The following is a 10,572-nucleotide window of genomic DNA, read 5'->3' on the forward strand; positions in this document are numbered from 1 at the left end:
TAATGGACTTAGAGGAGTGTTTTATCACTAAGAAGAGTTGTGTTTAATCAAGGTGGAGATTTGTGAAGTTTTGATTTGTAAAAAATCTATGTTCAAAGGTTCTTAGACTGTCTAAAGGCAGTAGAATGTCAGAGAGTTAAAACATGGTGGTACAAGACTGGGTATCTTGACCAAAGTTTCTAGCTAGACCATATGTTGCATCAATTTGACTTCCAATGTCTATTGGTGTTTTCAACTCCTAACTAAATTAATGTGCACGTGATTGCAACTGTTTGAAGCATCTTTTTGTTTGGAAGTAGTTAGACAATTTTAACTCTATAAATAGAATTTTGTAATGAAAAATTATCTTCAAGTTAGAGTTAAGAGTTCACTAATGAGATATATATTGTGTTGTAATCTTAGATTTTTTTAGTGAATTTCTAACTATAAACATAGACTGAATTTCAATCGAACCACATAAATTTTTCTATTTAATTATTTGTTTATCTTTTCTTGTTTACTTTATGTTTCTTCTTGCAATTTCTTTCATTATCATCTATCTAAACAATCTAGTAAATTTATATATACTTCTTACAATAATAAAAAAAAATATGATCCATTCTATTTATAAAATAACACTTATGGTAAGAATTCGGTCTTTTGAAGAGTTGAAGTATGACCTTTATTCATGTATTCGAGTTATGACCATTGTTATTTCAAGTTTACATATGACATAAATTTGGTTTTTGGAGAACTAATTTCTAGCTTGAGTTTTTATTTTTAAATAAAAATAAAAAATTGTTTTAAATTTTTTTTATTTAACAAATTTTAAATAAACTATTGGAATAAATCAAGAAACACTAATTAAATAATTAATAGATAATTTTATTGTTAATAAATTTTTGAATTTTGAAAAATTTAACCATTAGTAATATTAATAATTAATATCATAAATTAAAATTTTATTCAAATATAATTCAATAAATAAAACAGTTAACAATTATTGATATTAATGTTATTTAAAAAGAACAAAAGCTGAAGTGAAATATTAAAAATGAGAATTAATTAATTAAGTTAACAAATTATCATCCAAAAAACTAATTTTAAACTAAGCTAATTTCTTAAGTTATTTATATAAGATATGAAAGAATATATAAATAGAAATATGCATGATAGAATACATTTAAAGGAAAAATGATATTAAAATTTGATTTTCCAGTAATTATATTTTGTAGGATGGGTTAGAAACGATGAAGGTTAGAATTGGGATATTTAGAAACCGAATTTGAAATTTAGTAATGTAAAGTAAACCGTGTTATCTTATCTGTAAATAAAAATCAGAATACACGAGTAATCTTTTGTTTGCACAGTGGTAACTGGGAAAAAAAATTCCAAAGAAAGCCTGGGTTTTTACTATTGTTATTCCATTTTTATAGAAAAATGTTTCCAGGTTTTGTTCATGCTTTAGTAATGTCGTATGATGAAGAGGCAACAAGAATGACTTCTAACTCAATGGAAAGTTGGGAACAGCCCAAATGTTGACAAAACATGCAAGTACAATTTGAACTTGACTAGCTATTGCCACCAGTTATCAGTTATCACCGCGAGTACTAACAGTCAGATTCCAAATAATAGTAAAAGGAATAAAGAAGTGGAGCTAGATAGGAATAACTCACGGCATCAAACACACTTCTTCAAGATTAAGCCCACTGCCATTTCAATTATCACTCTTTTTTCTTCCAAACAAATCCAGTTTTTACAACACCACCTTCCCAGATTTTTTATTCATTTCTTTGCTACAGATACTGTTGATATTGACATGTCTTCCATTTTCATTTGGTTCTTCTGCAGTTTGGAGTCGGAGGAGATAAGGAAAAGACGCAATTTTATGATTCAACAAGTAACTAAAAAGTTGAACCAGTTTGCATGTATGGAGTTAGCATTGCTGTGTATTAAGAAAATATTTCTTCAAAAAGAAAAGCGAGATAACTTTCATGTTCTCCTTTATTTTTTATAAAAATTATTGTTTCCCTCTCAACATGTTTAATGTTGCTTCCTGTCTGAAAAGTTATTTATTAAGTCATATATGATAATGAAAAAAAGAAATAGAAAAGATATTGTTTTTTTATAAAAAGACTAACTCTTCCGGTGGATTTGAATATATGGAATCATCTTAATGATATCTGAATGCAAAGGGCGAATAAAGGTCTCAACTTCCTTGTTAGGAACACATTTAATAATCTTGCACATAGAAAGCGCTTGACCCATACCACATACAATGGATGATGACACGGTTGTCTTTTTTGGGATGAGGGAATCCCACAGGGCTTACATGAGCATGGATGGCGACGGTTCTGATCAGATCTCTCTCAGATCAATGGATCAAGATAGGAGTTAACAACCATCAATTTCACCAAATTTTGAAATAGCTAGATCTTATATACATACTACAAAAGTTATACATATATGAACAATTTACACAATCTACTTTACTTTCTTATTTTTTTTATTTTTTTTGGTATAAACTATTGAGTATAGTTTATATGATTTTGAGGTGCAAGGCAGAGCTGGTTTGGGGGCTTTGATGTGAAATTGAAAGCACTTACATGAAAAGATTCTAACTCAATTAGCTAACATAAGTCAAAAGAAATAGAAATATAGGAAAGGACAAAGGTGGTAAGTAGCAAGAGGAAAGTCTGCTCGCTGAGATGTTTTTTTTACTGACTTAAATGCGTATCAGTCTGTGTAAGGCCAGCGAGAGGGAGTTGTCAAATCACCAAAAGTAAACTTGTTAATCTCTTTTTCATAAATAATAATAATAATAATGATGATGTTATTATTATTATTATTATTATAATAATATGGTGCATGATGGTAGCTAGTATGGAGTTTCTGTAGTTTCAGTGGCCGTAGCTTGAATGAGGGTTTGAGTGAGGAGCCCTAAGAAAGAGGAAGAGGGAGAGGAAGAGGAAGAGGAGGAAGAGAAAGTGAGAAATAAGTATTAGGGTTGAGTGGCGGGTGGAGTAGTGGGGTTTCATTCTCCTTTGTTCGGAAATTTAGGAAAAATGATTTTTAAATGAAAGTGTTTTTTTGAGAACGCACCACAAGACAAGACCCTCTTTAACTATTGAAAACAACAGGTGAGTGTGTGAAAGCTATATCACTCCATGCACACGTCCCTTTCTGGCTCCTCTCCCCCACATCTGCCGCTTCTCTCTCTCTATCTCTCTCTTACACACATACACATCGAAATGCCAACCACATATGTTCCCATGTTAATTATATAATAACTTCGCCATGTTCATGTCCGAACAAACTAACCCCTCTTTCCTGTACATAAATGATCATGAATATGTGTGAATATCACATGAATGCATACATCATACATGCATGCATGGTTAGCATCCATGTGAAGCTCTTGTGTGCTCTATAAACAAGAGCAATAAACAGAGAAAGAGAAGGGGTGAATTCTGTGCCTTTCCCTCTCGTAGTATATCTATCAACCAGACCAGACCAAATAGATCAGCCTCTTTCCCTCTCACTCTTTCTCTGTCTCTCTGCACCTTTCTTTCACAACTCATAATCAAAAAAAGCATATCCAAGGTGTGGTGGTTAAGCTGTCCATCTATCAATCAATCAATCAAGAGACCAATCATCAACCGAATATAAGAGAACGAAAAAAGGGGGCTACCCAAAATGTCATCCTCTTCCACCACAATATCACTGGACCACCTCCCTCCTTCCGAACAGCTTTGTTATGTTCACTGCAATATTTGTGACACCGTCCTCGCTGTATGAACACATTTTTCTTTCCCACTTTTCCAACTCTAGGGTTTCTCTTCCTCACCCGCAACACGCTACTCCTCTTTAACTTTTTTTTCTTTCTTTCTCAAATTATGCATCACTTTCTCCATTCATCTTTCCCCCCTTTATGTTTCAGGTAAGCGTTCCCTGCACAAGCTTGTTCAAGACAGTTACTGTCCGATGCGGTCATTGCACTAACCTCCTGCCAGTGAACATGCGCGGCCTGCTTGTGCCATCTCCCACTCAATTTCATTTGGGTCACTCTTTCTTCTCCCCGTCCCATAACCTTCTGGTATTAATTATGTGTATCTATATTTTATTCTCAATTTACTCTTTCTCTGTTCAATTGATTAGTGTATATATGTCAGTACACCGTTACCCTCTTTTGATTTATGGACTAGGAGTTAAAGAGGTGATAGGTTGATTCTCGATATAATTTATTTTCTGGCTCGGTGGATGACATATTCCATTTCTGCAGGAGGAGATACCAAACCCCTCTCCAAATTTTCTTATGAACCAAACAAATTTAAGTGTTTCAAATGAGTTCTCTATGCCTGCTAGGACCGCAGCTGATGAGCTTCCACGGCCACCGATCATAAACAGACGTGAGATCAAATATACTCCTCTATTATTTTTTATATTTATATGACTGAAAAATAAATAACTCAGATTTCTCTCCTTCAAAATTAAGGTTCCCTTTTATGTTCATCCATGATCTTGTATTCACCTCAATAATGAAGCCATCTTTTAGATGAAAGCCACATTCGCGTAGTAAAATACACTGTTGTTTTTCAAAGGAAAATAAATCATGTCGCTGCTTTTATGGTCAATATTGACAGTACCAGTTCCTTTGGTAGAAGAAAAAGGGTCTTTTAAGAGTTCATCGCGACAGTACCTAAACCCTTCCTTGTTTCCAACAGCACATTCCCTAAAAGAAATTATCAATAATCCTAGTAACTAAGTATTGACAAGGTCTATATAGACATCATCACCCTAATCACCCTAATTAAGCCTAGAAAAGATTTTCAATATCTGGGAAAGACTAATAATGTAAAAGAACAACAAGTATTACCTACTAGTATTTCTGACTCTAGGGCACAGTCTGTGAGGCGGTGTTCCACTTTCACTTTTATCAATAATATTTTAGTTTTACTTTGATTAATTTTTTGTACAAGCACCGACAGAGATGAAGGAAAACATAGGTTAGTTTGGCGTTCATAAGTGGCATGAAGGAAAATAGTTGGTAGAAAGAGAAAGACATGTAGGGCAGTTTCTTCTCCCCCGGAATTATAGTTGCTTAAAACCTTTAACACTGAGTATCATCAGAATCCGAAGCATAGATGTGTATACAGACAGAGGCAGTAATGCCCCTTGCCACGGAAAATAGGGAATTTAAATAGCTAGATAAAAAAAATATTTCATCTGCCAAGTCAAAGGAAATGATTTTGATATATGACTGGGTGCCATTCTCCAGCTCCTGAGAAGAGACAGAGAGTCCCCTCAGCGTACAACCGCTTTATCAAGTAAGTATTCATTTCAAAGCATTCCTTATTATTATTATTAAAATTTTGAACAACTTCATATATATATATATATATATTAAATTTGTACTTTGTTGTTATGAAAGACTTTAAAGTTGAAGGAAATTTGAATGGTCCATGTATATTTCTGCAGGGACGAGATCCAACGCATCAAGTCTGTCAATCCCGATATAACTCACAGGGAAGCCTTCAGTGCAGCTGCCAAGAATGTATCATCCTTTTTCCTCCTGTTGAATAAATAAATATAACAATGGGGTTCTTACGTACTAGGGTTTCAATAAATTGAACAGATCTCATATTTTTTCTCTCCAAATGTTGCATGCAAAGTTTTATTTATTTTCTCATAAGCAAAGATAACAATAGAAAGGAGTACATTATTCACAAATTTGTTGACATTTTTCACAATAAAAGAATGCATTTCTTTATACCAGAACAAATGTTTTTAAATAATTTTTTAAACTACTTGCTAGTATTTCCTCCCCCTGTTTCTACAATGAAATAAATTAATGAAAAGGTTTTCTGGTTCACTTTGAACTTCTTCTGATGTATGACGTGCTTTGTGTGTCAGTGGGCCCACTTCCCACACATCCACTTTGGTCTCATGCCTGATCAGACTGTGAAGAAGACAAATGTGTGCCAGCAGGTAAATTATCATGCACCCTCTTCTTGCAAAATGTTGCAGACAAAATAATGCATAACCCTGACTTTGATTTCTATATGTGTGGGTGTTTTTTTCTCTTTTGTCCAGGAAGGAGAAGAGGTTCTCATGAAAGATGGGTTTTATGCTTCAGCTAATGTTGGTGTCTCACCCTACTAATTTAGCAGTCTGTTTTCTCTTCAAGAAATGCAAGAACAAAGGCTTTCCAAGTTCACCAACCTTTCAAGCTCAGGAACTCTGATTCCTTAACTTAAATATGCATCTATTTGTGGCTCAAGAGTGATTATGTTGATATAACTAAGAACTACTACTACACTGTGACTAGCTCTTGGGATTATGCATGCATGTAGTTCTCTAATGACTAGACCTTAATTATTAACGTTCATGCTCTTCAATTTCCCCACTACTACTTCAGCTCATTGTTTATCTCCTTTGTTCATTTTCACACGCGCATACGTCAACAAGTTGATTGATAAATTCTAAAGTCGCTCAAAAAATGAGGTTTAAGAAGAAAAAAAAAACATAAAGACAGATATAAAGAAAGATTGAAATTGGCAAATATGATGAACGATTGTGATTATAAATAGATAAACAGAGAGAGAGAAAGAGAGTTACTTGAGTGTTTGTGTGTAAGTGTGTTTTAGATTTAGTTAAAACATTTCGGATAAAGTGTGTCACTTGCAAAGTTGATTATTACAAAAGCAAGAAGTGGAAAAAAGTTAATTGAAGACAGAAGTTGCACGAGTGAGACGTACATTTGGGTTATGTTTTTGTTGTCATTGTATGTTTCCCCCTCCAAAATTCTTTATATCCAAATAGTCATCGTCTCAGCATTTTAAAGACCAAAAGGTCTATGACACAACCTGTTTTGGGGTATTTCCTGTAATATTTATGCCAAAAGACCAATGCTTTGCTATTACTGAGATTAGGAGAATAATTGAGCATCATTTAAAAAATTATTTCTAACGTTTGCTTCAAGATTATCCCGCACCAACATTGTATCATGCTTAATAAAATAAACAAAAATTAGTCTTCTAAAATTTGAGAGTAGGAAATGGTGTGTTCGTAATATTGAAAAATTCAGTCATTTAAGACAAACAACATGTGTGAAAAAGTAGTGAAGAACAGTAGTTGATTCTTGTCTACGGGTTCCCTAAAGTGTTTTTCTTAATTTTATTTTATTTTTTGACAAAAAAAAAATAATGAAAACAATTTTTGTAATATCGTGGGAGTACGAGAAGTACTGAAAAGATATGTCAAGAGTAGATAGTGCATTATGTTTACAAAAAAGACTATCCCTTGGAACACTAGTTCTGGTACTAATGAAATTTCATACCATTTATTAGAAAAATAATATTATTTAAATAATTCCAGTATTGCACATCTACCAAGTAAGGTAATTTTTTTTTTTACACATTCATAGATAGAGAATTAAAATTGTTTGATGTTGATTGATGAGAGCATATTTTGTTCCAATCAGCTCATAATTTGTTCCTGCAAGTCACTGGCCAATTAGCCTTATGCCCAGCTGGCCAAGGTTCCATTCAGAATGATATTTAAATATAATTTCTAAAATTGTAACTGGTTTTTTAAAATGACTTTTAATTTAATATATTTTTTACATTTTAAAAATATTTTAACTTTTAGTTTCAAAATTTATTATTAGTTTACAAAATTCTTCTTATATTAAAATCATTTTAAAGATAGTAAAGTGATAATAATAATAAAATAAAAATAAGTTTAGACACTAACAATATTAATTAGAATGATAGTTGTAAAGGTGTTGACAAGTACTAAAATAAGAAAAATCATTAAAAAAAGTTATAAATGTCTATTTTTTTAAAAATTAAAAATTAAATTTATTTATTATTTTTAAATTCTTATAAAATATTTTAGAATTAACTAAAATTTATTTATGTTAATTTTTTTCTAGGTACATTTAAAAGAAACTAAAATCTTTTCATCCACCTAGCTAGAGTTTAAAATGTGGTAGTTTGAAATTGATGATGAGAACATAGGATTTCTTTTTTTCATTGTAGATTTTTTTTTACATAAATAGTAATTTCTTTTCAATATTCATCTAAATAGCATTGTTTCAAAATTCAATTCCTTATAAGTCGATCTTTGTTTTAGTCCTCTTTCACATAATAATGTTAGAATTCCGTTATTCAACAATCGTATTTTAACCTAGATTTTCAATTTATTTTAATAAAGTTAAAATTGGGAAAATTTTAAAAATTTAAAATATAATAATTAAAATAGATATAATTTTTTTTATAATTAAATAAAATGTTAGATACAATTAATGCTGAAATTTTTCTAAAATTATCAAGATAATAAAATTAGAAATTTAAATATTAACTTAAATTAATGATTTTAGTACATTTATAAATAATTTTATTTAGTATCTTAATTATATAAAATATATATATATATATATATATATATATATTTAAGAAATAGAATTTATTGTAATATCTTGTTTGAATAAATAATTGACGTAAGATTTTTTTTTGTTATGTGTAAAAATTATTTTAAAATGGTATGAATAGATTTAATTTTGGTCTAATAACATTTGTAACATTTATTTCATCGAAGTAAAATAATAAAGGAGTATTAAAAAATAAAGAAAAGGAACAAAATGTAACATACAAAATATTTAAGACTAGATTCTATAGTGAATAAGAAATGAAGTTTATAAATAGAAGTTAAATGTTCATTTCTTATTTCATTTTAAAAACATTTTTCTTCTATACTTTAAGAAAATGTGAGTTTCTCAGTATTCAATCAATCTTTATCGGATTAATTAAGATTGTTAGGAGCTAGTGAAGAAGAGATTGATTTGGATTAATTGAATTTTAGTCTTGGTAAACAAAATCAATCTTATCTAAGTTTTTATTTATTTTTTCTTCTAATCTTCTTGAGTGAATATTCAAGAGAGGAGATGTTGTCAATGTAGAACTGAGTTTCTTGATGTTGTCATTAATAGTCATATTTTAAAAGGTGTTTTTTTATTAGTAGTCATATTTTAAAATATTTTTTATTACAAATATTTAAAACAATTTATATTTATACTTTTCTTAAAAATTATTTATTTAAAAAGTTTTCCAGAAAAGTCTAGAAGGCTTTATTGTTATATTATAGGGTAGTATGTATATGTTTAGTGATGCAGTGACACCGATCACTTTTCTCTGTTCCTCAGAATTGGTTTTTGAAGTTGAAAACATCAATGTCAGTCTACAGATAACAATCAAATCAACAAAGTGACCTACACAAATGTCTGTAAAGACAGAAACATATAAAAATATTCATTCTTCACGTACACAGACAAATGAAAAAACCACATAAATGATATTAAATCTACACATTCAAATAGTATCTTTTTTTCACCACATCACCCCATCTTTCATACAATCAAACACAAATTAACATTCTAATTTGATAATATTTTTAGTTACAAATTATGAAGTGACGTTAATTGATATAAAATAATTAAGCTTAGGTTTATTAATAGTTATTTTTTTTAATGAAAATGGTGTAATTTATTAAAATGGATAATTTTTTTAAAATTTATCCGTCATGTCACTATCACAAGATTTTATTGTGAGAAAATATGTAAAAATGACAACTTTAGATTTATCAAAATGAAGTCGTGTAATATGACAAAACTTTAATGTAAGAAAAGAAGTTATGGTTTGATCCACACGATTTTGATTAATTTAAATTCAAGTTTTTATTTAAAATAAAGACGTGTCATTCTTACACAACTTTAGGATAATATGATTTGAACTGAAGTCTTGCATAGGTGGTAGACCCGTACATTTTGCCTTGCTCCATATTTGACCTACAAAAAATGTGTCATGATGGACTTACTCGCATAAGAATTGTGGGTTAGTTTTATTGACTCATCTGCCTAATGATTGACCCATGAACATGCATACTAGTTCATATCATCAAAATCTTAAAAAAAAATATGTAAATTATATTATTAGTAAGTTTTTTCTCCCATAAAATCTCATGTTTTTCTCTTTTATCATGTAATTTACATGTAGAGAGGGTTTTGTGTATGTATTTGATATCTAAGGTAAATAGATTAATTTCTTCCATAAATCTTTTAAAAGAGCACACAAATTGAGTGAGTTAGATTGTTATTTAAATACGATCTTTTTAATCTTACAAGTTGTTGAGATCTTGATTTTTGAGAAATTGTGAGTTTCATCTCAAAGACTAAATCAATTTTGGAAATTTCACTAAATTAAGTACTTTAAGTAATTTTGAACACTTCAAAAAATTTATTTGTATTTGTTACGAACTACAAAAAGTAAAAATATGAAATTTGGATTGGATTAAATTGAATGCAAATGATTAGTTTATGTGTAGATGTTTGAATTTTGTCACGTATTTGAAAATTGATATTTGATAGTTGTTTTGAATGTTGAATTGATATTAGTGTGTTGTTTTATTAAACTTTGAAATACGAATTGTGATGAATTATTTACACAATTCACTCATTATATCTCAAAACCGATCAAGAAATTTGAGAGATTTTTAACAATATATTTTATTCAAGGATTTTGCTCAGCAAAATCA

At 29.9% G+C, this 10,572-nt stretch overlaps 1 protein-coding gene across 2 annotated transcripts; it reads left to right on the forward strand.

Annotated features, from left to right (window-relative positions):
• Positions 1-3,292: 3,292 nt before the first annotated feature.
• LOC137808042 (protein YABBY 4) lies at positions 3,293-6,388 on the forward strand. 2 transcript variants are annotated; one of them, XM_068608937.2, is made up of 7 exons: positions 3,293-3,771; positions 3,920-4,075; positions 4,262-4,388; positions 5,258-5,306; positions 5,458-5,533; positions 5,893-5,967; positions 6,073-6,388. In XM_068608937.2, exons 1-7 carry the CDS (start codon positions 3,676-3,678, stop codon positions 6,139-6,141), a joined length of 648 nt encoding a protein of 215 aa, XP_068465038.1. In that variant the 5' UTR covers positions 3,293-3,675; the 3' UTR covers positions 6,142-6,388. The 2 variants fall into 2 exon arrangements, with proteins under 2 accessions (XP_068465038.1, XP_068465039.1); XM_068608938.2 differs by having other exon boundaries at positions 3,594-3,811.
• The last annotated feature ends 4,184 nt before the right edge of the window (positions 6,389-10,572 follow it).

The sequence above is a fragment of the Phaseolus vulgaris genome, chromosome 3 (assembly GCF_051622355.1).
Source record: "Phaseolus vulgaris cultivar YP4 chromosome 3, ASM5162235v1, whole genome shotgun sequence".
NCBI lineage: Eukaryota > Viridiplantae > Streptophyta > Magnoliopsida > Fabales > Fabaceae > Phaseolus > Phaseolus vulgaris.

Excerpts from the sequence above, each read along its gene's own strand:
- LOC137808042 (XM_068608937.2), top strand. The coding sequence starts at position 3,676 with ATGTCATCCTCTTCCACCACAATATCACTGGACCACCTCCCTCCTTCC. Across the intron at positions 4,389-5,257 it reads GCCACCGATCATAAACAGAC|CTCCTGAGAAGAGACAGAGA; the intron begins GTGAGATCAAAT and ends GCCATTCTCCAG. Across the intron at positions 5,307-5,457 it reads GCGTACAACCGCTTTATCAA|GGACGAGATCCAACGCATCA; the intron begins GTAAGTATTCAT and ends ATATTTCTGCAG.